Source organism: Saccopteryx leptura, chromosome 5 (assembly GCF_036850995.1).
Source record: "Saccopteryx leptura isolate mSacLep1 chromosome 5, mSacLep1_pri_phased_curated, whole genome shotgun sequence".
NCBI lineage: Eukaryota > Metazoa > Chordata > Mammalia > Chiroptera > Emballonuridae > Saccopteryx > Saccopteryx leptura.
Window position 1 is genome coordinate 142,589,908 of NC_089507.1, and position 27,537 is coordinate 142,617,444.

The 27,537-nt window shown below is 42.5% G+C and overlaps 1 protein-coding gene across 2 annotated transcripts; it reads left to right on the forward strand.

The window, feature by feature from the left end:
• Window positions 1–5,665: 5,665 nt before the first annotated feature.
• RNF32 (ring finger protein 32) lies at window positions 5,666–26,934 on the forward strand. Of its 2 annotated transcripts, XM_066384921.1 has the most exons (9): window positions 5,666–5,680; window positions 6,224–6,488; window positions 8,677–8,819; window positions 12,924–12,956; window positions 13,500–13,624; window positions 13,794–13,902; window positions 24,069–24,236; window positions 24,821–24,867; window positions 24,916–26,934. In XM_066384921.1, the coding sequence occupies exons 1-9, from the start codon at window positions 5,666–5,668 to the stop codon at window positions 25,070–25,072; spliced, it is 1,062 nt and encodes a 353-aa protein (XP_066241018.1). In that variant the 3' UTR covers window positions 25,073–26,934. The 2 variants fall into 2 exon arrangements, with proteins under 2 accessions (XP_066241018.1, XP_066241017.1); XM_066384920.1 differs by having other exon boundaries at window positions 24,821–26,934.
• The last annotated feature ends 603 nt before the right edge of the window (window positions 26,935–27,537 follow it).

Sequence of the window (27,537 nt, forward strand, 5' to 3'; positions counted from 1 at the left end):
ACATAAAAACAAGACTAAGAGACATGGACAAGAGTGTGGTGGTTACCAGGGGTGGGGGGAGGGAGGACGCAGGAGGGAGAGAGGGAGAGATTTAGGGGGAGGGGGAGGGGCACAGAGAAAACTAGATAGAGGGTGACAGAGGACAATCTGACTCTGGGCGAGGGGTATGCAACATAATTTAATGAGAAGATAACCTAGACATGTTTTCTTTGAATATATGTATCCTGAATTATTAATGTCATCCCATTAACATTAATAAAAATTTATTAAAAAAAAAAAAGACTAAACTTGATACTTTTTATTTTATAACAGCATGTACAGTGTGATTCCCTTACCTCAAATTAATATTCACAATCTAACTTATACAGGCATTGGGAATAGGTTCATCAGAGATACTTCTGGGTGGTGAGATTTTAAGTATGTATATGTTTCTGTATATGTTTACTTTTTCTTTGTACAATCATATAGTGTTAGAAGTTTTATAACAAGTATCTATAATTTCACCAAAAAACAAAAGTAAAGTTATTCTTTTAAAGATTTTTTTTTTACTTTATTTATTTATTTTTAGAGAGGAGAGAGACAGAGAGGGAGAGAGAGGAGAGAGAGACAGAGAGAGAGAAGGGGGGAGGAGCTGGAAGCATCAACTCCCATATGTGCCTTGACCAGGCAAGCCCAGGGTTTTGAACCAGCGACCTCAGCATTTCCAGGTCAACGCTTTATCCACTGCGCCACCACAGGTCAGGCCAAGTTATTCTTTTAAAAAAAGAAAACTTGTCTCTCGTGTGAGCGTGGGAAAACCTCATCCTCAACAAGAGACAAACTCCAACGGCCAATTCTAGTATTTGGACACATTTGCTACATAGCTTCTACACAGACAAGATACAGTGTAAAGTTTCTCCTTCACATAGAAGTGTCCCACTTAAACATCCAGCCCTTCCCTTCTCTGGCTGCCCTGTTCTTGTCACATGTTTATACACATATCTCACCTGATAGCTTACTTCTTAAGCCCAGTGGGGGACATAGGCACAGCTTGTTCATTCTAAGCACATCCATGTCCTCCTCTGTCCAATTAAGCAGAGCAGCCAAACACATCTTATCAGCCACTGTATCTCTAATTTTCTCCTTAATCTTCTCCAGTCATTTCTCTTCAAACCCTTACTAGAATATCCAATTCATGTCTCTGAAATGCTAAAGTAAATTAGTCACGTGAGTGCTTACACACAGGGCACTGTACAGGACCGTGGAGAATTGACTCAACAAGGTTTTTCAGAAGATGCAAACATGCTTTCCATATGGGCAATTTTTTAGCCCCCTCCCTTTAAACAAACATGCAAAAACAAAAGCTAAAGCATAGCATTAAAATATAAATCACTGAAACCCCAGTATGGGGACTGAGACAGGTGGGTCATACGTGTTAATAAACCCTGTCCAAGAACACTGCCCCCTGATGATATAACTTAGTCTGGCATCCAGTCAAAAATGCCCAGGCATACCCATAAGCAGAAAATATAACCTATAATAATAAGAAAAAAGGAATCAGTGGAAACAGATCCAGAAATTACACAGATGATTACAATTAAAGACAAATATGTAAAGATGCCAGTATAAATATATTCCACATTTTCAAGCATCTGAAGGAGGGCACAAGCACATTAGGAGACATAAAAGAGACATGTTCTGAAGCTCTAGAGATAAAAAGCACACCTGAGGTGAAAAATACATGAAATAGCATTAAATACTGCAAAAGAAAAGATTAGCAAATTTGAAGGCTTAGCAATGGTAATTATCCAAAATGAGAGAAAATTTTTTTAAATGAACAGAGTATTAGTAAGTTTATACAAATATTGATCGACTTCAAACCTATGCAACTTACGACCATTCAACTTTACGACCACAATCGCTAGCCATGACTGCTCCGCGTCTAGTAGCACAAGCGTTGCCCAGCTGGGCTCAAGACAATGCGGACCAGCTTCTGGCAGCACTACCATATCCGCATGTACCATTTCAACTATTATCCCAGACTCGGTACAGCAATTTGTGTTTTGTGTCTTGGATATTTTTCATCAAACCCCTCCCAAGATGTCTACCAAGAAGAAATTGTCTTTGCAAATATTAAACCAGTTGTACTGGTAATGCAGTGTTTTACTTAAACCTGATGAATATAAAAATAAGAAACAAAATGGTGTAGAGATGATACAAATAGCATAAAATGAACAAAGAAAATTATGATATATAACAATAATGAAAGAAAATTATGATAAAATATGACTTAAAGATTTTTTTTTAATTTTTTATTTATTCATTTTAGAGAGGAGAAGAGGGAGAGAGAGAGACAGAGAGAGAAGAGAGAGACAGGGGGTAGGAGCTGGAAGCATCAACTCCTATATGTGCCTTGACCAGGCAAGCCCAAGGTTTCGAACCGGCGACCTCAGCATTTCCAGGTCGACGTTTTATCCACTGCGCCACCACAGGTCAGGCATGACTTAAAGATTTTTATAACATCATTTCACAATACTGTACATATAAGCTACTCAACTTACGACCAAATCGTGTTACGACCAGTCTGTCGGAACCAATCGTGGTCGTAAGTCAGCACTAGCTGTATATACATAAAGTATATATACGTGTGTGTGTGTGTGTGTGTGTGTGTGTGTGTATTCCTTGATTTATGGTGGGGTTATATCCTGATAAACTCATCCTAAATTGAAAATATCTTAAGTGGAAAATGAATTTTAATACTACACTGTAGAATCCCAGGTGTTTACCCTTGGGATGGAGAGACTAAAAGAGCTGTGGCTCAGTGACGGAATCCAGCATCACAGAGTATCTTACATATCCCTACCCTGTGAAAATTTCAAAGTTCAAAATTAGAAGTATGGTTTCTACGAAATGCATATCGCTTTTGCACCATTATCAAGTTGAAAAATCATGTTGGGGACGTCTGGACATATACATACAAAAACGTCTGATATAAATGTAACCGGAATCCAGAGCAGAAGAGGGTTGGGTGGAAGGCAGAAAAGATAGTTGAGTAAATAAATGGCTGGAATATTGTCTGAGGTGCTGAAAACTACAGCTCCAAGAAGCCAGTGAAGTCCCAGAACAAGGCTCAAAAGAAAACCCCCAGAGCTCCACTCCCAAAAGCAACCTCCTTTAAGGTACGTGGTAGGTCTTCCTCTGATGAGTACGCTCCGACCCCAACAGTCAAGCCCCAGCTCAGACCAGTGCGAGCATGCGCAGCGCGGCCCTGGGCCTGACGGGCCTGGCGAGCATGCGCGGTGCGGCCGTGCGCTGTCGGGAGCGCAGCTAAATCCGAGGCCACATCCGGAATTCGTCGCCAAGCGCGAGGCATGACTGGGCTGTTGCGCATGCGCGCTGGGGTGTAATCGCGGTGAAATTGGTTACTAGGCAACGGCAGCAGCGCTTAGAGGTCCGGGACAGAGGCCGTGATGGTAGGGCCGGTTACCTGCGCCGGTGCCATCAAAACAAGCGTTAGGGAGAAATGGGGAGGGGACTGTCCCTAGCAGGGTTAGGAGGAGGAGGGCTTACACATGGGCCCCAGGCCCACTCATCTACCCTGGATGGCTGTGAGGGCCCTCGTCTCCTTGAGCATCGCAGTCCGAAATTGGTGATTTCTGAAACCTAACGTTACCTGATACTTAAAAGGGAATCGATTCCAAAGGCATGGCCAAGTTTTTGCAGATAATTTTAACTATTTAATTTTATATCTGTCTGTGCCCTTCTTCTGGCCATCTCAGATATAATCCCCCCCCCCAAAAAAAATGTGCAAATAAGGCATTCACAGTTATGACAGTGTGTCCAATTGTATTTTTAAACTGTATGTTTGTATCTCTTGTGTGAGTGTTTTTAATTATCATGCTTATTAATTAGCTTAAGGTCACTTAGACAAATTGCTAACTAATTATTTTGGCACCACAATGGTATTTTTTGTTACCAAGCAAAATAATATCAGAGTTTACAAAGAAAGAATATCCCTATTAATCTTAGCTCTTCATATGGGACAAGGGTTAAGTTTCTAACCCTACCATTGCCACAGACTAGCTATATACTCCTGAAAGTCACCTAATCTCTGTACATGTTTTTCATGTATAAAATGAGGTTGGACTAAATATTTGAAAGTTCTCAACTCTGAAATGTAATGATGCTCTATGGTAGAAAAGTCTGGTAGTGATCTCCAGCATTCTTAAGTACCGTCTACCATTCCTCCAACCTCACTGTTACAATGAAATATTGGATAGAAACTTCCTTCTTACATCTGTTGGTACCAGAATTGAAAGGGAACAAGTCTGCAGTGACAACCATCATCTAGCTCCTAAAGGCTCTTGGCAGCTCCTGAGCCCTGGAGATCTCAGGGTTGCTTCCAGTTTCTGACTGGACACTCACTCTTCAGTGAGTTCAGTCTACTAGACTCTCTAACTGAGGTGCTGATCCTTAGATCCTAATTTTGGATTAATTCTTTTCTAATCTTACATCAAGGCCCTCAATACTATTTCCAGGATTACTTCAGTAACTCACTGTTTCTCCCCACTTCAACATATTTTGGACTCTTGTCTTTAGAAAATGCACCTTGGCCCTGGCCGGTTGGCTCAGTGGTAAAGCGTCGGCCCGGCGTGCGGAAGTCCCGGGTTCGATTCCCGGCCAGGGCACACAGGAGGGGTGCCCATCTGCTTCTCCACCCCTCCCCCTCTCCTTCCTCTCTGTCTCTCTCTTCCCCTCCCGCAGCCAAGGCTCCATTGGAGCAAAAGACCCGGGCGCTGGGGATGGCTCCATGGCCTCTGCCCCAGGTGCTAGAGTGGCTCTGGTTGCAACAGAGCGATGCCCCAGATGGGCAGAGCATCGCCCCCTAGTGGGCATGCCGGGTGGATCCCGGTCGGGTGCTTGCGGGAGTCTGTCTGCCTCCACATTTCCAGCTTCAGAAAAATACAAAAAAAAAAAGAAAAGAAAAGAAAAGAAAAGAAAATGCACCTTGTCTAAAAGCTAAAAGGACCAATTCCAGATTCTTCCAGCAGCTTTGAAGGGAAATGGAGCAATAATAACCCCTCACAGAGTATCTTCTCTGTGTAAAGCCCATGGAAGAAATTTACAAAGATTGTCTCATTTAATCCTAACAATAATCCTGCAAGGTGTGTATGTATTATTGTACCTGTTTTAATGTGAGGAAACTGAGACTCAGGTATGTAAAGTAAATTGCCCAGCAAGGAGGTAGAGCAAGGTTGGATCCCAAGTTTGTTCCCCATATTCTTTGTGTGTGTGCTGTGGACAAACTGAACTCAGCCAGTGTTCCCCATGTGTCCCAGGTACTCTCTCCCTGAATCAATAAACACATGCCGAGTTCCTGAGTGACGCAGCTCTCCATGTACCCGTATATCCAGTGTGGCATGTTCGATTCCCTGTCCTTCAAATCCCAGTGTGAGTGTTATCTCTGCAGGATGTGTTGCACTAAATAGTCCCTAGCCTTTGGTCTGAGGTTTTCTGAACTTAAATATAGCATCATTCTACTGAGCAATGGGTTGTTCTCATTTGTATGTGCAGTCTAACCCTTTCTGTTGACTATGTTTTTACAGAAGAGTGAAAAGAATGTAATATGATGATGAAAATTATAATTTGATATCGCCAAGCAAGTGACGACACTTCCTGATTTAGTATGTTAAAAAATAAGGTACACAATTCCTTTTAAGAAATATGCACATAGTTTTAGTCATGAATATGACTAAATTTTAATTCAACTATGTAAGAGTATAAAAAATAGCTGGCAAACCTTGCTTAAATGAGGAACTGACAGCTAAGTATGGCAAGCACCTCTTAGATGCATAGCAATTTTATTCCATATAAGTTTTCACCAAAAAGGCATATACTTAAACTCAAGATTCTCTTTAGTATAACAAAAGCAAGATTCACCTGTAGTCTAATTTAATTAGAGTGAAACAGAATGTGCCCAGGCATGCACATCCTTTATAGGTCATAATGAATTATTCGTATTATAATTAAGGCCTTAGTGTTTAAATGAAAAGATATTACTATGTCATTACCATAAATGAGGAGACTTGGCTTTGCTCAGACTCAACTAACAATGGCTCGAGCATCTCTTTTCATTAGATTTAGTCTAGTATGCTTTTCAGGTTGAGTATTAAAGCTTCAGTTTTCTTCTAAGTGATATGTGACATAATATTGTGTATATTATGGATTTTTTCCTACTTTTCAGGGTCATTCATCTAAACGAGATAATTTAGCAGTCACTGCAGTTGCTTTACAAGATCACATTTTACTTGACCTTCAACTGCGAAATCTTTCATTAGCCAATCATTCCAAGACAAAGGTACAGAAGAGAGAGAGCACATCCAAATCTCTAAAAAGAAATACGAAAGCTGTGATAGATACAGGGCTTCCAAAGACTACCCAAGGCCCCAAAGAGGAAGACCCAGAAAAAGAATATGTTCTGGGTCCAAAACCGCCACCATTAACTTTAGGTAAGCCAATCTCAACATTCATATTTTGGCTTTTTTCAAACTAAAGAATTTAGTTGAGATTAGTAGTATAATTTTTTCTGGGACAGAAATAATTTGTAATCATAGAAATGTATATGCTGAAGTTGAACAATGATGATGGGAATAACAAAAAAGTAAATAGAGTAATGAAAAGTAGAATAAAATAAATATCCATTTATCCACGCTGATATAAATAACTGTATAAATGATGGAAAGAGAAAGCTCCATTTTTGCAGTATAATGACAACTAGCATACACAGTAGAGGGGCTACCATTGAAAAGTCACCATTTGGCAACCAGGACAGTGATAACACCCATCAGTGGGAAAAATCACGTTGAGATGCAGTCCCACAGGACCTCCCACATGTACGCATTCATGGCAAGGGCACAACCACTGCTTTACAGGGAGAGCACATAGCACAGAGCAAAGAGCACTGCACTAAGTGATCAAAGTGAACACCCCATTAGTGACACATTCTGACACCGGGTGCCTCTGTCTCTTCTGTGATATTCTCACCAAAGGGCACATCCAAATTTAATCCTGAGGAAATTGAAGGACATTCTACACAATTCCTGGCCAGTACTCTTCAAAAGTACTGAGTCCAGAAAAGCAAGTAAAAACTGAGGAACTGTCCCAGACTATAGGAGATGAAGGGGATGTGAGAACTGAGTGCAGCATGGAATCTGAGTCAGAAAAAAGGAATCCAAGTGAGACAAGAATGAAATCCAATAAGGAATAGATTGACAGCAGTAGATCAACATTAATTTCCTCGTTTGACCCTTGCACTGAGGTCGTGTAAAACACTAACATTTGGGGAAGCCGTGTTGAAAGATACATGAGGATCTTCTGTTTTTACAACCTTTTACAAGTCTGAAATTATTTTAAACTGCAAGTTAAAAACAGAAAAGATTTTATTTTATTTTTTTTTAAATAAATTTTTATTAATGGTAATGGGATGACATTAATAAATCAGGGTACATATATTCAAAGAAAACATGTCTAGGTTACCTTGTCATTAAATTATGTTGCATACCCCTCGCCCAAAGTCAGATTGTCCTTCGCCACCCTCTATCTAGTTCTCTGTGCCCCTCCCCCTCCCCCTAACTCTCCCCCTGTCCTCCCTCCCCCCACCCCTGGTAACCACCACACACTTGTCCATGTCTCTTAGTCTCATTTTTATGTTCCACCAATGTATGGAATCATGTAGTTCTTGTTTTTTTCTGATTTACTTATTTCACTCCTTATAATGTTATCAAGATCCCACCATTTTGCTGTAAATGATCTGATGTCATCATTTCTTATGGCTGAGTAGTATTCCATAGTGTATATGTGCCACATCTTCTTTATCCAGTCTTCTATTGAAGGGCTTTTTGGTTGTTTCCATGTCTTGGCCACTGTGAACAGTGCTGCAATGAACATGGGGCTACATGTGTCTTCACGTATCAATGTTTCTGAGGTTTTGGGGTATATACCCAGTAGAGGGATTGCTGGGTCATAAGGTAGTTCTATTTGCAGTTTTTTGAGGAACCACCATACTTTCCTCCATAATGGTTGTACTACTTTACAGTCCCACCAACAGTGAATGAGGGTTCCTTTTTCTCCACAGCCTCTCCAACATCCGTCTTGTTGATAATAGCTAATCTAACAGGGGTGAGGTGGTATCTCATTGTAGTTTTGATTTGCATTTCCCTAATAACTAATGAAGCTGAGCATCTTTTCATATATCTGTTGGCCATTTGTATCTCTTCCTGGGAGAAGTGTCTATTCATGTCTTCTTCCCATTTTTTTATTGGATTGTTTGTTTGTTGTTGAGTTTTATGAGTTCTTTGTAAATTTTGGAAATTAGGCCCTTGTCTGAGCTGTTGTTTGAAAATATCATTTCCCATTTAGTTGGCTGTCTAAAAACAGAAAAGATTTTAAAATGATGCTAGGCAAGGAAAATAGGTGTGTCTGGGGTACTGATCCCAGCACAGGAGTGACAGATGGAAGAGCACAGCATAGAGGGGAACCCGCTGCCGTTGTGATGCCCAATGGACACCTTCCTATTTCACTCTGAACTGCTAACAGTGCTGTGTTCCAGAAAAGGACACAGTTGGGGTCATTAAAAGCATATACGAGTACCATACTGTAAACTCTATTTTAACTCATTCTGTGTTGCTTTAACTCTAGCACAGAAGTTGGGCCTGTTTGAACTTCCCCCATTGCCACTCTCACCAGATGAATGGGAAAAAGTGAAACAGAGATCCATCTCACAGGGGGACTCCATGCAGCCCTGCCCAATATGCAAGGAAGAATTCCAACTTCGCCCCCAGGTAGGTAGCAGGAGGATTAGATGAGCAAGTCCGGTGGCCCCTCTCTAGGAGGACACTGAACTGGGGCTTAATATTCCATGTGCACTTAAATATGACTCATTAAGTACAAAAAAAAAAACAGGTTTCTTTTTCCCAGTTTCTTCCTACTGTGACCCTCAAATACTTACCTTTTCTTTTCCATTTATTAAAGTGCATGTGTGAGGAAGAGCTAAACGTGTAGTTAAGCAGTTCCGTTCACTTACCGGATATTAAGTACAAAACTTTATAGACAGAAATCTTCCATCCCACTGGCCATGAAAGCCAAACAGAGTCAAGGCAATGTATTCGTGGCCCGATGTAGGATACATGAAGGCAAAAAGGAATTTTTAATCTGTTTTGCGATTTGAAATATAAAAGAAAAGCTAGGCTTGAATATCTCTAAATAATCTGTGAAAGACTCTTTTAAGTAAAATCAATCTTCATCCATTAAACTTTGTCACAGTAAGATTGATACTATAGATTATATATAATCAATCTATGTCATAGGTTTTCTTCTACACATCTTTTGTCTGTCTAATTAATTGTAATCTGCAAGTTAGGGACACTTCTTTCCTAGAGTTTTCTTCTTTCTGAGCTAAGGGCCACCAGACAATGATTCTCACCCAGTAGCCTCATGCCTCCCACAGAGCAGGCACTCAAATGTTTGCTAGAAAAATACAGCAAATGGAGTTAAATGCAGGCATCACTTACTCCCCTTGCACATAGACTCTCAAACTTAATTTGTTTTAATAGGTTTTACTGTTGAGTTAGTTCACAATAAAACTTTTTGGTCTTTACTAATTTGAATTCACAACGTGGTTTAAACATACTATATTCCACTTCTCTACCAGGACCTAAACTTACATCTCTGAAACTCAGGTATTTTAGAAAGATTTTAGCCCTTAAACCACAGGATTATCATCTAGAATAATTTAGCATTTTAGTGTAGCAAGAGAGTTAATGAAGCCACAAAGAGTCTTTCTGGCCCTGGCAACCTCCTCCTTTTTTCATTTTTTTCAGGGGTTTTTAAAACCACTTTTTATTTTTCAATTACACTTCATATACATTATATTAGTTTCAGGTATACACCCCAGTGATTAGACATCTGACAATTTACTAAGTGATCGCCCCAATAAATTTTGTACCTATCTGACAGCAAACATAGTTATTAGAATATTATTGACTATATTCCCTATACTGTACTTTACATCCCCGTGACTGTTCTGTAACTACGAGTTTGTACTTCTTAATCCCTTCACCCTTTTCACCCTTCCCAACCTCCCCCCCATCTGGCAACTGTCAAAATGTTCTCTGTATCTATGAGTCTGTTTCTCTTTTTCTTTTTCATTTGTTTCTTAGATTCAATTGTTGATAGATATGTATTTATTGCATTTTATTTTTCATTATTCCTTTTTTTTCCTTTTTTTTTTTTTTTTTACAGAGAGAGAGATAGGGACAGACAGACAGGAACAGAGAAAGATGAGAAGCATCAATCATTAGTTTTTTGTTGCGACACCTTAGTTGTTCATTGATTGCTTTCTCATATGTGCTTTGACCATGGGCCTTCAGCAGACTGAGTAACCCCTTGCTCAAGCCAGTGACCTTGGGTCCAAGCTGGTGAGCTTTGCTCAAACCAGATGAGCCTGCACTCAAGCTGGTGACCTTGAGGTCTCAAACCTGGGTCCTCCGCATCCCAGTCCGATGCTCTATCCACTGCGCCACCACCTGGTCAGGCTTCGTTCTTTTTCTTCTCTCTCCTTCTTTTCTCTCTTTCTCTCTCCTTCCTCCTCCTCCTACTTCTTATTTTCTTCTTTTCCCTTTAACATTTCAATAATATGTACTGGTTTGGTGGTAATAAATTCCTTTTTCTTGTCTGGGAAGCTCTTTGTATATCCTTTGATTCTATATGATAACTTTGCTAGGTAGAGTAATCTTGGTTGCAGGTCCTTGCTTTATATCACTTTGAATATTTCTTGCCTATCACTTCTGGCCTGAAGTGTTCTGTTGAGAAGTCAGCTGACAGTATCATGGAAGCTCCCTTGTAGGTAATTAATTGCTTTCTTAATCACTCCACAAACAGCCTGATTTATCATAAATGGAGGGGTCAGCATATATCATGCCCACCATTTCTTGCATTTTGTTTTTCATAAATTTCTCACTAAACTCTCTATTTTTGTTTGATTATAAAAATAGACTCTTGTGTTCATTTTGCATTTCTCATTATTGTTCTCATACTTAGTTTTCCTTAGTAGTAAGCAACTATTGGCATTTTCCTGACACTGAATGATTTCAGAGGGTGCTTCGCTTAATCTCATGTCTCTAAGGCAGGCATTATACCCACTTAACACATGAAGAATAAACAATTTTAGTGACCACACACAGTAGGACAACTCAGGAAGTGTGCTCCAGTCTACCTGGAATCTAATCCTAACTTTTAGGATATTTTTTGTGTATTTTCCACCACTTAATCATTTTTTATAATCTCAGAGAACATTTGCAAATAACAGATACCTATAGACATTTAAAAGTATATTTTAAATATATGGAAGTATAATGTTGTTCAATACAGATCAAATATCTGTTGATAAAACACTCTGAAAGATTATTTTATTAAGGAAGAGTATTAAGTACTCTTAAATAGAAATTGCTATTTAATTAAATATCAATAATAATAACATAAAAGGACCCAAATTACTGAGGTTTTCCAGTTTAGGCTTATTGCTGGTGATAAGTTTCAAAGAAATATTTTAGGTTTTTGAGTTGTATCTATTGCGATATTTCTTCCACCTTTCCCTTTTAAGAAGTGTAGAATGAATGAAGGCAAAGGGATGGTCACTTTAAAAACTGGTAAGTTTAAATAAATTAAAATTAATAAAAATTTAAAAATACTTGAATCTATGTTAAAATAAAATTAACAAAAAAACTTTAAAAATACTAGTAAGTTTTCTGAGACCAGGCAGCCTGGGTGTTAGAGAAACACCTTTGCCCCAGAGAAGCCCCATGGCTGAAGCTCACTCCTTGCTGAATGCAGCCCTTGGGCTCCAGCCACACACACTCATCCTGGTCTCATCCCCTTGCTCTCCTTCCCTTCCAGAAGAACCAACTACCTTTTTCTCTCTTGGGCTTAAGCTTCTATCTTGTGTCAGAGACCATAATGTCACTATTTGATAAGATAGAAAGGGGAAATTTTCTCATGACCACACTTCCCCTGCATTTAAAAAACAAAAAGTGATTCATATGTATCTAAGATTTATAGCTATTTAACTTTGAGTATCAGAATTATCACTCAATGGACCCTGGCTGGGAGCTCAGTGGTAGAGCATCGGCCTGGCATGTGGAAGTCCCAGGTTCGATTCCCAGTCAGGGCACACAGGAGAAGCAACCATATGCTTCTTCACTCCCCACCCCCTACTTCCACTCTCACAGCCATGGCTCAAGTGGCTCAAGCGAGTTAGCCCCAGGTGCTGAGAATGGCTCCATGGCTTCACCTCAGGTGCTAAAATAAAATAGCTCAGTTGCCAAGCAATGGAGCAGCAACCCCAGATGGGCACAGCATCTCCCAGGAGGCAGCTTGCTGGATGGGTCCCAGTCAGGGCACACGCAAAAGTCTGTTCCTACTTCCCTGCCTCTCACTTAATTTAAAAAAATTATCACTCAATAAAGCTGTGATTTTCAAAAATTGAAGAGTGCAACATAGTTGAACAAAACCCTGCAAAACGCATTTGCTTCCCTGTCTCTGCTCCTCCTCCCTTCCCTTCCTTCCAGGATCTGCCCAGGAAATGCATCTACTTCATAACTGTCTCATTTTTAAATACACACTCATTTTAATGGCTTAATGGCAAACTTCATGTGTGTGTTTGATGTTGAACTGAGCTTTTCTTGTTGAGACTATATACCTGTGCCATGCTAAACTCAAACACTAAGCATTATGAATATCAAGGTTATTAATTTGCTTTTTTTAATTTCTCAAAGAAACAACACAGCGTACCTTTCAAGCATTCAGAATTTTTTAATTAATGCATTTATGCTATGTCTCTTTTAAACTCATTTAAACTTCAAACATTTTTTTTGTCTCCCTATGAACAGGTGCTGCTTTCATGTTCCCACGTGTTCCACAGGGTGAGTAACCTGCCCCTCTCCATCACCACGTGTGCAGCGTCACCCACAGCGTCAGGAGACGGGGCTTCGTCCTGTTCACTGAGCCTCCTCAAAGGGCCCATTTGTATTATCCATAATCACCATTTACAACTAGAAATATGACTTTGGGCTACAGTACAATTTATCCTGTTTAGAGCATCGTGAATCATATGTGACAAAAGAACCACAAATGTTTGTATAGCAGACTGTTAGTAATGTCCATCAGGGTGAGTGACAGCTCACGTCCTGTGACTATCTGCAGGGTAGCCCTGCACAAGGGATCCTCCACCTTTATGTGACTCGTTTTCAGAAGTTTTTGATGTATCTGCATGTATATTCTTGTAAAATATCATTTGGAACAAGTTGCATGAGGAAGGTGTTAACATCTGATGAAACTTCTTCATGATCTAAATTGGACTAAGTCTCATAATTATAAGAGAAAAGAACCTATAATTACATTAGAAGTAAAAAATGTTGTTTATAAGTAATTACTCATAAAGTTTTAAGTGAAATGTTTCTCTTCAGGCATGCCTTCAGGCCTTTGAAAAGTTCGCAAGTAAAAAAACCTGTCCCCTCTGCAGAAAGAACCAATATCAAACCCGAGTAATTTACGACGGGGCCCTGTTCTTCAAAGCAAAGTGCGCAACAAGGTGAGAAGGGCCTGCCACCTGAGACACCCCCCTGCAGCAGCAGCAAGGACATTTAGAGGTCAAGCCCCATTGCTCAAGCTGGAAGGGCTTCCCTCTCTCCTTGGCCACCACATCCCAGCCCCTGCCCTGTACAGCCACCTGACAGGCACTCTCCAACACCGTGTTCTAGGGTCCAAGCCTGCTGGAGGGGACATGTGGTTAGGAAGTGGTACCAAGACCTGAGGAGGATGCTGCCACCCACTAATGCCAAGTTGAGGAGAAAATTCTTTGAAGAAAAGGTAGGCATAGACCTTTAATTCTCCAGATACTTCAGTTTCTACACATTCTTTTAGCCATTACTTATCTTTTATTTTTACTTTTTTTTTTGGAGGGTCTTAACAATTTTCTATAATTGTGCCCCATACAAAAAGGACTGGCCGGTTGGCTCAGCGGTAGAGCGTCGGCCTGGCGTGCGGGGGACCCGGGTTCGATTCCCGGCCAGGGCACATAGGAGAAGCGCCTATTTGCTTCTCCACCCGCCCCTCCTTCCTCTCTGTCTCTCTCTTCCCCTCCCGCAGCCAAGGCTCCATTGGAGCAAAGATGGCCCAGGCGCTGGGGACGGCTCCTTGGCCTCTGCCCCAGGCCCTAGAGTGGCTCTGGTCACGGCAGAGCGACCCCCGGAGGGGCAGAGCATCGCCCCCTGGTGGGCAGAGCGTCGCCCCTGGTGGGCGTGCCGGGTGGATCCCGGTCAGGCGCATGCGCGAGTCTGTCTGACTGTCTCTCCCCATTTCCAGCTTCAGAAAAATACAAAAAAAAAAAAAAAAAAAGAAAGAAAAAAAAAGGACTGGCAAGGCAGAGTGGAGAGAGCCAGCTGACCATAGTAAGTTCAAATCCCAGTTCAACCCTCATCAGCTTTGTGGCTTCAGGCAAATAACAGCTGCTCATCACCTCTGTTTCCTAATCTGTTACATGAAGGAACAAATTTCTACCTTGCAAAGCTGTACTAAGAATTAGAGTAGTGTCTACAAAGGCCCAGCACACAGTAGGTGCTACGAAGTGTGTGCTCACTAAAAATGTTCATGTGTTGTTCCAGTTTGACTTTATCATTGCACCAGAGAAGAGCGGGGCATCTGGAGAGGATGTTAGCTCAGAAGCTAAGGAGGACCTTGTGGTCACTTTCTAGGGTCATTATTTATGGAGTGTAGATCCTGTCGGCACTTCCTTGTCGTTTACCTTGCCCTCTGTTTGGGATAATGATATGAATTACTCCTCATTGTAGAAAGGAACCCTCTGTACCCTGTTCCTGCCCTCCACATGGAGCATAAGTTGCCTTCCCTATGCTTTGGGCGAGGAAGGTGATGTTCACACACAGGATCCCTGCTTTCTCAGATGCCCAGTCAGACCTTCTCAGGCCAAGGTGCTGATCCTGTGCCCTCACACCATCCTTTTACATTAAAGTGTCCCAGAGCTGCATATAAATCCAGGAGGAAGTGGACTCTACCACAGTTGACATAGGGGTCACCCGATGCTATTCCTGGTCACTCAGCTGTCCCAGCAATGCACATACCAGAATGTGCAAAAGAGAATCAGAATCCTGGCTATGATGTCAGTATGCCTCAGATTTAACCGAGGAAATAGATGTGATTTGCTGTCAGCAGTAGGACTATGTGAGCAAATGACCTAAAATACTGATTATCTTGACAACAAAGCCGTTGAACCACGAGCTTGAAGAGATGAGCTTCCTTGGCAAGGGTCATGTGAGATGCCACAATCCCTGTCCTGGCATTGGGAGGTGTCCCTCCATGGGAGGTGCGGGTGGCTCTGGCAGAACGACTCTTGCCCCTAGGAGAAGTGGGGCAGCAGCAGAGTGCAAGTCCACACTTTTCTGCATATCTTTGAGGAACAATTTTAAGCAAGTCAGTCATTCCCCTTATTTAGGGAAAGGGGACAGAGTCCTGGTGAAAGACTCCCCCCTTCATTCTCCTTGGACTGTGAGCCTCTCTTCTTTATCTGCTTAGAAAACAATGTGTGCACCCCCTCCCTGGATCTCAGCTCCTTGGAGTTTATCACCTACTTTTAAAAAGTCCTTGTCCCTCAACCTCAATGATGTTTAGACCTTGCCTGTAGTCCTATGCTCACTCCCTACAGGGAACTTGGTTTACCAATCAGTTCTCATTTCCCAGCAGCATCTTTCTTCCTCCACAAGAGACTGGCCACCTTTCGTGCTGTCCTTCCTTCTCAAGTCTCAGCTGCTCCTCACTCTTCCCTGACATCCCCTCCAGGTTTTGCATACCTTAGCTCACTTGTTCCACTTGGCCATGAATATTTGAAATTTGTGAGCCAAAACTTCATTTTAAATAAATGAATATCTAATAATGCTGACTACAAGACAGCAAAAGTACTCAGAGACAAAAATGGTCATTTCATAATGATTAAATAAATGAAGACTGCATTTAATTTCAGACATTGTATTGGCAGTAGGCATATACTCTTGGCCAGGGCTCTTAGTTACCTTGTATCCTTAAATGCCTATATTAGCAGAGCCCAAGGGCTGTGCTTTAGGTTGTAAACCACTTCTTAGTCATTCTTTGGATGCCTCCTGCAACTTCATGGTCTTTTCCTACCTTTTCCAACTTGATGGAACTTACTTTATGAGCTATAGGCATGGCCTAGGAAATGATAAATTCCTAGAATAAAATTCAATATAGAGAAAAATCTCCTTGAAATTGGTCTTAGCAATGATTTTTTGGATATAACACAAAAAGCAAAAGCAACACAAGCAAAAAGAAGTGGGATTGCATCAAACTAAAAAGCTCTGCACAGCAAGGAAACCATCAACATAATTCCAGAATGGGGAAGAAGTGTTTTTGAATCACAGATCTGATAAGGGCTCATATCCAAAATATATAAGGGACTCATGAGACTTAATAGTAAAAAAAAATCTGATTTAAAAATGGACAGAGGTCCTGAAAAGACATTTTTCAAAAAGGACATACATATGGCCAATAAGTACATGAATAAATGCTCAACATCCCTAGTTATCAGGAAAATGAAAATCAAAACCACTGGAGAGATCACCTCATACCCGTTAGGATGGCTATCATCAAAAGACAAGAGATAAGTGTTGGCAAAGATGCAGAGAAAGGGAAACCCTGTGTGCTACAGGTGGGAATGTAAATTGGTGTAGCCGCTAAGGATGACAATATGGATGTTCCTCAAAAAATTAATAGTAAAACTATCATCTGATCCAGCAATCCCACTTCTGGGTATTTATCCAAAGGAAATGAAACCAAGATCTCAAAGAGCTGCACCCTCATTCACAATAATGCAGCATTATTCACAATAGCCAAGACATGGAAACAACTTAAGGATGTATTCATGGATGAATGACAAAGAAGATGAGGCAGGCAGGCGAACAGACAGACAAACATATATGATGGAATAAAGAAAGAAATCCTACCATTTGCAAAAACATGGATGGACCTTGAGGGTATTATGCTAAGTGAAGTCAGTCAGACAGAGAAAGACAAGTACCACTTATATGTGAAACTCACATAAACAGAGAATAGAATGGTGGCTGCCAGGGGAACTGGGAGGTGTTGGTCAGAGGGTACAAACTTCCAGCGATAAGGTGAACAAGTTCTGTAGATCTAATGTATAGTGACTATAGTTAACAAAACCGTATTATATGCTTCACAGTTGGTAAGGCAGTAAAGCTTAAATGCTCTCGCCACAGAAAAAGCAATGGTAATTACATGAGATGATAGAAGTATTAGCTAACCCTACTGTGATAATCATTTCACAACATGTAAGTATATTGAACCATCATGTTACATGCCTTAAACTTACCCAATTTAATGTGTCAATTAAAATCTAGAAATCACACATTAAGATACTTAAAATAAAACTATAACTCTTGGTCTGGGTTTCTCATTATCTATCTTCCCAGTTTTCCAGAACTAACAAGTCCAGCTTCACAAGAATCAGTGTCTGCAGGTTTCCTGGGATTACAGCCATTCAAAAATATTTAAACTCCACAGCCAAAATGAACAATGGCTTTATCAAAGCTCCTAGCTTTGGGACTAGTGACCTTCCTGCAGAGACCTGCCTTTCATCTGGGCCTCTGACACCTGTCCCTTCACACACCTTCACCCTATCACCCTCCCACAACCTAAATGTGCACAGAACTACTAGAAAGCCAATGTTCCGATTTTAGAACCTAGAAAGTTTACAAAGCAAAATGTGCAGTAACTGACAATATTGGATATGACGACTCTTCAATCATCTGTGGAGCAGGTCCAGCCTTTGATCTGGGATGACAGGTGCACCCTACAGCCACATTCCTAAGCCATATCATCTCTATTCTGACCACTGGTGAAGATTAAATTCATGCAAATTCACTTTATTTTAGTCTTTAAAGTTGAAATTGCCCCTTAATAGGAGAAATAAACCATGCAATGAAACCCACAGTCGGCAGTGGTCAACACGGCTCCACAGTCCCCACCGGCTGATGAATCCAACATGGAGTGGATTCTCCTTCCTCTCCCTACAGCCCATTCAGTTCTGTCCTCCACTGTCGCAAGACTGCTGGGATCAAAACAGCGTGCACCATCAGAGTCATCGCATAAAAGAAAACTGTTTTACACCAAAAAAAACAGGAATAGTGGGCCATACGCTAAAGGAGATTCTTTACACTGAAGACAATTAGCTGTATAAAACTTTTACTCCACTGAAGTTACTTTTTTCTTTGCTGGCAAGTGGGTGAAAACTTCTTTGCCTACTTGGGAACCACTGGTTTAGATCAACAGTAAGTTCCCTACAGGGAAAAAGAAGTCTAATCAATAGAAAAGAAAGGCAAAGAAGGGTAGTAGCAGGGTATTTTTAGGCACACTAAATTAGGAAGTGCTTGTTTCCTTTAAAATTTCAAGAGCTCAGAAGACAGATATGTTTTTAATACTCTGGAATAGATTAGCTCAGGCCATTCTATTTTTATAAACCAATCTATCTTCCTTGTGAAAGAACTGTGGCCTTGCATTTTCATTCCTCTATTACAAGGGGAATTAATGAAGTCTTTTCTTAGTTAACTTTTCATACACCTATTGGGTGTTAACTAATAAAATACAGAGGTCATCTTTCCACAAATCTAATGCTTCCATACACTGGGAATTCCTTTCCACAGCCTTGCCTTGCTTTAAGATGTCATTGGCACATTCCTAACAAGACTAAACCCGAGCAAAGTGATGTTGTGCTACAATGTAGGCCTTTCAAATAGACAGGCAGCCCTGGAGTAAGAACCCAGCAGGTCATATGTTGAGTTTCACACCTGTGAGTGTTGAGGACTGACCTTGAGTCAGCAGTGCTTTGTCAGAGAGGGCACCGAAGCTGTGAGGACAACACCGTAGTCCTGGTGCACAGTGAGCTCAGATCAAAGCCGCCTGGAGAGGTCCCCGAGCTGCCATGTTCACGCCTGTCTCCGGTGTGCACAGAGGGGCCAAGTGCTGCCCAGAATGCAGCGGCTGGTCGTTGAAAGCCTTTGATCCTTATCTGGAAATTCTGCTAGCATATGTCATATAATTGAGGCATGGTCTTTTATGGCTGCAATTAAAACTTTTCAAATGCATTATATTATCTCCACCCAAGCTAAAAGTCCTGACCATTGTTTAAAAAGTTAGTGATTTGTCAGACGCTATGGTTGACTTTAGGGGCTGCCCGCTCCCACACCCTCCTGCATGAGATTTCTCCTACTTTTTTCATTTACATCTCACCAAACAGTGTAATGGTCTGAAAGTTTGTTTAGTCCTTTGAGTTCCTTTATCACATAGAGATGGCAAACATTCTGTTGCTAACTTGAAGTGGCTCCAAGCAGCAAGACTGCAAGGATATTAAACCAGTAAAAGCTTATCAACTGATTCATTGATATGCTGTAAATTCCAGGCTTTTCATTTTGCTTTTGAGGGTGGCCCTAAGTCAACACATTAGTAAGCAATTTGCTGACATCAAGATGGATCACTCAGAGAGGCCTCCTGGGCAGACAAAGTTCACCTGGGTACTTTTGTGAGTATACTTTTTTTAATGTTTAGCCCATACGTTACTTGTAAATGACCAGTAATTGCTTTACATATCAATAACATGAACTCTTCTTACTAATGAAATATCTGAAATATGAGACTGAAAAGAAAAAAATATATGAAGACATTCTTATTAAAATTGAAAATTTTATGTATTTTGTCTATTTCTGTAGAATTAATAATAGTAACCATTAGTTTAAAAACTAGCATTTAAGGGTTTTTTCTGTTTGTTTGTTTCTGTTTTTTTGACAGTTCTTGCCCTTCACTTACTAAGGACATCTGACTCAGGTAACAGAGTTAGGAAAGGCAGGAGGATGCTGAGCTCATGAGAATTTGACATTTAAGAAATATTTCATAAAAGCTACACTTAGGACATGGCTTTGAATTGGCCATAGTAGGTAATGAATAAATATACATTGATTTAACTTTTTAAAACATTTCCCTTGCTAACTTTTGAATATCTGAAGCTACAAGAATGAAGACAGTCACACCAGCTCACATTCAGAAATTTGCCTTCAAAATTCACTGTAGGATTTTCAGTACATTTATCAACAAGCTAATGTTAATGTCAGGGTTATAAGCTAAACAATGATGTTTTGTGGAGTCTTGAAACTGGCAGTAAACTTCAAAATCATTCCACACGGACATTTTTTAATCTCATAAAGAAAATTGTTCTGCACCCCTTCAGAATATGTACAAACACTGGGCATGTGTGTTCCTCATGTCCAAACTATTGCAAGCTTAAATTCAAAATTTTTTACTGAATGCTAAGGGCCTTGTGGAGATGAATGGGCACTTTCCAGAATCAAAAGATAAATACACACAGGAAACGGACAACAGGATCCAGCCATGAGAGGAGTCAAAGGAAGGGACAGAGCTGCTCCAAGAATTGAGAGCGGGAACTCACTTCCAACCCAGGTGTGCTGGGACACACACACAAGAGGTCACAGATATGAAACTGAGGGAAGGCACTTGTCCAGATTCAAGATTCATGTAAGAAAATCATGAGAGGACGACAGGCACAAAACCCACAGGCCCTGAGCCTCCACAGGGTGCGTAGGGGAAGTGGATTAAATGGGAGGTGGGGAGGGCAGTACCAGCGACAATGTGGGCACCGGGTGCCCACCCTGCCACCCAGCCAGCCTTCCCTGAGGGGCACAATCCCGCCTGCCCTCCAGCCTCCTAACCCTCTGTTACGTGGCCCTGCAGGCAGAGCCAGTCCCAAGCAGCCCCATGATTCCCAGCTGTGGACACCACTGCTTCAAGAACCACTCCAGGCCTTCCGAGCACTCGCTGTACAAAAACTAAATGATGAAGTTAAAACTATTCAGCTGAGATGGAATAAACTGCAACTTAGTATAGTAGTCTTTAGCCATCATTCCCTATGAAGGCAATCGTTTTTCTCTCATTGACATAAAATAAAATCTTTATTATATGCCGGCTTAAGTGTCTGTTTGTCGCTGATAGCTTATTGGTTGCTTGCGTAACTGTACTAGCCAATGGGGTGAAGTTGCCACGGCTGAACGCAAATTGAGCGGGTCATGGGGAAGGTGAACATTTGTTTGCATTGGCAATCATCTGTTTTACATAAAAACTACGTCTTAACGTAATTTCTTTTAAGAATGCCTCCTAGAAAATACAGCAGTGAAGAGGAGAGAAAAGGAGCTATAAAGCTGCACAAAAACGGCTTTCTCGACAAAAAGAAACCACTGAGCAGAGAAAGACAAGGCTTGCTTCAGTCGCAGAGCAAATGCGTCTTTCTCGGCAAAATGAGACTGATGAGCATAGAGAAACAAGGCTTGCCTCAGATGCAAGACAAAAAAGCCTGTCTCGACAAAATTAGTCCCTTGAACAAAGGCAGGAGAGAAATGCAAAAAAACGAGTAATGCTGACCGAAACGCAAAAAGGATTAAAACAGTTCTTTGACATGTGAATTAACATTTTATTATTTAAATCACTTTTATTTATTGAGCTAGCGGTGGCTCTTAAGAAATGTACCACCAGTGGTTTTCCTTCATTGCACTCTACTTTAAGCAATTAAGCAAGTAGAAGGGGGAAACCCCGTGGGGCGCTAAGCGAAGGGGCGTCCTCGCCGCCTGCCCTGGGTAATTCAGTTTGAATTAGCAGACACCTTTGCACAAATCATTTTAATTACAATTTATAATATCTAGAACAGCGGTCATTTCGTATGACCGCCAGGCTTTCTAGTGTCATATAATCGAGGATTAAATGATAACTGAATTTCAACTGGAGAAGAAAACCTCATGCTTTGTTAACAAGTGTGAAAATGATCGTGTGTTCCGCAAGCCGAGTGGACATGAACTGTCCATCAAATGCAACTGGACCAGCACTGAAGGGGATCCCACGCCCTCTCCTCCCTAGCGAGGACACCAGTAGACATGCGCCCTGCAGACGGGAGCGGGGTGTCCTGCTGACAGAGAAGGGAGGTCAGCAGCGCAAGGGGCAGAGACCGGGGGCCGGGGTCTCGGGGCTGTAGGCAGCTGAGGATGGACTCCAAGGCCAGGGGGGGTATGCTGGGGCGGCCGCCAGGCTGGCCAATGACCCATGCTGAGGTCTGAGCATGACATGTGACGTCATGACCTAGCCGCAGTCATCGTGCTCGAGCGAGGCATCTGTGCAAGTGCCCGGGCACGTGCCTGTGCTGCTGCTGAGCACGCATGCGCTGGCCCATCCACGGAGACGCTTAACGACGGTGCTGCTCCACGCATGCATCCCTGGTACTTGGTCGTACTGCAGGGCGCTCCCGCTCTCTCTCTACTCTCTCTACACATAATAAAGTTTACACAGGTTGCTGGGACGCCAGTACCGCCCCTCGTGGTCACTGCCTCCCCACAGCAGTTTCCCCCATGCTCAATCCACATGTGCAGGGCTGCAGGTCTGAAGCCGCTGCGCTGTGGGCCACCCAGGAAGGTTGTCACAAGGCCTGGGTCACGTCTGCACAGGAGATTCCCGATGACATGGGCTGTACCGCGTCTGTGCTGGCTCTGGGAGGAGAAGGTTAAGCCCCGAAAATCCATTCTGTAGCCAAGGGGCATACAGTCATCCACAAAGTGATGGCACCGGCTTATGTTAGTAAGGTGACCAATTGTCCTCCTTTAGAGAGGACCATCCTTCTTTTGTAAGTTCTATCCTCCCTCGAAAAGTGTCCTCCTTTTTTTTTCTTATTCTTTTACAGGAACAGAGAGTCAGAAAGAGGGATAGATAGGGACAGACAGGAATGGAGAGAGATGAGAAGCATCAATCATTAGTTTTTCGGTGCGACACCTTAAGTTGTTCATTGATTGCTTTCTCATATGTGTCTTGACTGCAGGCCTTCAGCAGACCGAGTAACCCCTTGCTCAAGCCAGCAACCTTGGGTCCAAACTGGTAGCTTTTTTGCTCAAGCCAGATGAGCCTGCACTCAAGCTGGCGACCTCTGGGTCTCGAACCTGAGTCCTCCACATCCCAGTCCGACGCTCTATCCACTGCGCCACCGCCTGGTCAGGCAAATGTCCTCCTTTTTGATACTGGAAAACTAATCTGTCAATGTCTGTATTCGATCGATGCAGAGTCAATCCATTGCGTGTGATGTGACATATTTGTATCTAAATGAGTATTTTTCTTACAATTATTAAAAATTAATAGGTGTGCAAGCATAATTACAATATAAAATATTACAAATGTTTTTATTATGCATTTATCAGATTATAGTGTATTATTGTTGCAATGAATAAAATGTTTCTTTTATTTACAATATTGTCTTTTTTTCAATTTATTTTTGTCCTTTCCATTGTAAAAAAGTTGGTCACCTTATGTGAAGAGATGTCTAAGGTCCTTTGGCAAGTGGGGCATTTCAAATGGTGATTTTAAAGCTCGGTGAGAACACCAGCCTGAATAGTTAAACAGAAGGTGTTCATTTTCTCTTGATTTCCTTTTTTTATGGTCATGCTAAAACGATCATTCATCATCCGCAAGCACTAATAGGTACACCACGAGGTGGCTCTGGCAACCAGCCCTCCGCGAGAGCATGAGGAAATAGTGCGCTGCAGACCGTCCTCCTTAAATTAGGATCAGTAGTGCTAGGGCAGGATGCTAAGTGACTCATTTGGTAAAATTCTGGTCCCCTTCTTCAGTCAACTCTTAATTTCACTGTGTTTCTTTCTGATAGCCACCAAGGCCAACAACCAGGTGACCTTTTTAGTCATCTCACCATAAGTGACCTGGACCTGGAGTTACTGAGACAGCCAGCCATCTGTCTGTTTCCCCAGAAAGTATCATTGGAAGGAGAGACATGAGGGGACTTGGTGGAAAACGTGGTCGGGACTCCAGCAGGTGCTTCCCTTCCACCCACACCAAGAATTCCTGCTCAGCAGGTGAACTGGCTCTCCTGTCCTCAGTTCACAGAGATCAGTCAGCGCTTGCTCCGCTCCTACAACACAGACATCGACGAGCTGTTTGCAGAAATCGACCACTGCCTGGCCATAAACCGCAGTGTTCTGCAGCAACTTGACGGGCAGTACGGCCGCAAGCTCACAGAGTACGACTGGCAGGATATCCAGATACAGGTAGGCTTTGCTCAGTGACCAGAGCAGCACATCCACCAGGGTCTGCAGTGACCTCAGAGGGGAGATCCAGGGACCCTTGGACCTTTCCCACCCACTCTGGGGTGACTGCGGGGAAACAGACTGTCCCCTCCTGCATGTCACCTTCACATTTTCCTGCTTTCCCCTTGAGTCTTCCGTGGCCACAGGAGAAAGCGTGACTAATTCAAACCAAAGAAACACTTACTTGAACACCATAAAAATAGGAAAATTTATAAAGATATTTAGCAGCTACAGAAAGTTCATCGTTCTGGAAAAGACCACCCTACTGCTTAATTAAAAGGAAATCTATACTATCAATGTTCAGCATTTTATAAAGGATTTGTGTTTTTAGATTTCTTACTACAGGTGGGTTACTAACCCCTTTTCATATTCCAAAAGAGTAACAGAGAATGTGTACATAATTAATACATAATTAGTGTTATTTTACTACAGAATGGAACCTGTTCGTTTTGAGAAGATCCTGTCTGTAGGTATATCACTCTCATTTAAACTAGGATGGAAGTAAGAACCCGCAGAACAAGTTCACTCCTTCTCCTGTGTTGCAGGCCCTGCACCGGGAAAACTATGAATGTCCCATCTGCCTCATGCCACTGTCCATGAAGAGGGATGGCCACCGTGATCCATCGGGTACGGGCTGCAGCCGGCCTTCCCGGGAGACTGCACTCCTGTCCTGCTCACATATGTTTCACCACACGTGTCTCCTGGCCCTGGAGCAGTTTTCCTGGGGAGACAGTTCTCCCTTCCATGCCTGTCCCCTCTGCCGCTCTTGCTACCAAAAGAAAGTTCTTGAAAGTTGAATTCATAGGGGGAAAAAATTACATGATTCTGGGGCAAAGTCGACCTTAATTTTGGACAAATCAGGTGAAGAAAATCTTAGTTGTACATCGGGAAACATAACTATATTTTTACAGCTGACAATTCATCCAGTTTTAGCATTTAGTCTATAAAAAATAAATTTTCAAATTTGTGAGTTGAACCAGTTGAAATAAGTGAGGGATGGATAATTTGAGTTTCTGAGGTTCTGTATGTAACTCACCGACTTGATACGTATCTAGTGGGCCGGTTGGGATTGCTCAGAACAGTAAAACGTCCCTTCCTTTCACAGCAACCTTTTACCTGGCTTGTTTCCACAGAGCTCTAGTTGGCACTGCAAGTCATGGTGACTACACGTGGGAGGTGTCTCACAAGTGTCTCAAGGCCCCTCTGCCATCCTAACCCTGGCTTTGTGCTGATTGCTTTCTCCTGTATGTAATAAATCCCCCTTGTACTTGAGCACTTGAATACACAAACCCAAAATGTTAAAAATAAACTATTTGGTGGTTTTCAGCATCTTAAGATGGGTCAATTCCACTTTCATGACTTAGGGCCACAGGTCCCGTTTCAGCTCATTCATGACGAAATCCGTGAACTGCTTGATCGGAAGTGTCCTGACTTGGTAGACTCTTCCTGTGACCTGGCTGCTTGCAATGCCCAGGGACAGTTACATGGGACACCCACTTAGCTGCTGCCACAGACAAGTCCCCATGTCTCAGCAGCCGGGGGCAGGGAGGGGTAGAGGGTCTGCTCTCAGTGGCTCTGCTCATGGCTCCTTCCAACTCGTGGCTTGTGGCACCTGGCTGGTGGCCTGGCGTCCCATGCCAAGTCCCCAGTGACATGATGAACAAGTTGGGCATACAGGACCACATCACTGCAGCCACAGGTAGCAGCGGGCAGAGAGGGGGACATTCTGTGATGCTATTTAAATCCATCATAATCCACAAACCTCTGGAGTTACTTAAAAAGTTTTTACATTCCCATGCGGTTGCTATTTTATTACTATTTTGGTAGTAAATTCTAGTTCCATTTGATGAGGGAATAGATTTTATCAGCCTCATTGCTGTCATAATCTTGCCACAACAAGCGAATTTCTCACTTGTCGGATGGGGGCTAGGCTGGGCTTGACTTAGACCCAAATGTGAACGTTCCCTGAGCTTTGTGAATTGAGCTTCTGGCTCTGGCAATGAAAGGATTATGATGACTATGAGATGACAGAAACTCAGTGGAGACAAAGGGTCAGGAGCAAGAGTGGGAAGGTACACACTAGTTCTCAGCCAGCAGGAAGTGGAGTCTGTTACTCCCGTGTCCACAAGTAATAAACAAGGCAAGTGTCCAGGAAAAGAGGAACAGTCTCTTGTTGACAAGTTAGTACCTGGGTGGCCCAGAGGAGTAACCGCCCTCACCATCTGCTGTCCCATCAGCTCAGCCTCTGGCTCATCACAGCCACATGCTCCTGCTACTCCTAGACACTCTGGGTCCAAGCCCCACTGCCAGGCAGCGCTGCTCACAACCAGGGGTGCTCCCATCTCCTGGACAACTCCTTACACTCAACTCAGACATGACTTTTCCCAGGGAAAGGGCAAAATGCTGTTCATGTTGGTGTTCCTGCAAAGATGCAAATTCATGGGACAGATTCTATAAAGCATCCCTCACAGAGCTTCTGTGTGGGCTGCCCTGTGCATCATCGCACTAGCTCCAGGAAATCCCTCTACAATATCTGACAGCATGCTGACGGTGGGGCTTCAAGTAATTCTGAAGGGAAGTCATTTCTATATTTCTATCGCCTTGACATAGGTCTTCTAGCCATGAATGCCTGTGCTGTAGACAGACTCGGGGTGACCCAGTCCACAGGGGGTGGGGGAGGGGGAGTGCGGCACAGCCAAGTCAGGCAGATGTCAGTGCCCAAGAGCAGGTGTGCATGAGCCTTTACCACACCCGGGAATCAGAACCAGGGATAGGCGCATCCTCACCCACCAGCCTACGCCTCAGCATGGCACTGAGGAGGTGACCTGAGTGTATGCATGTATGCTTACAGCGAGTCTGTTTTACAGAGAATGCCCATGAAGCTAAGAAAACATTAAGTCTAAGAAATACCATGGAAAACCATCACACGTTATCATCTATAAGTTTTATAATTTTAAAATAACTGATATATGCAGAACCAATTAATTATAGTTAAGTCTCCTCAAGGAATCTATACCTGCAGTGCCTGATGCCTTTAGAACAGAGGCTGAAGGTAGGCAGGGGGAAAGGTCATGTGGTCAGTGATGTCACGGACACACTGCCTCCCACCCCATCTCAGCAGAAATGAGGCGGCAGCTCTAGCACCAGCCACCTGGATGGCAGGGGAAGCCAGGAAAGGCGCCTTTCCTCATCTGGCCTCACTTGTTATAGGTTCCTGCAGCCGACTTAGCGAGTCCCTGGACACTCCGCTTGGGGACTGTGT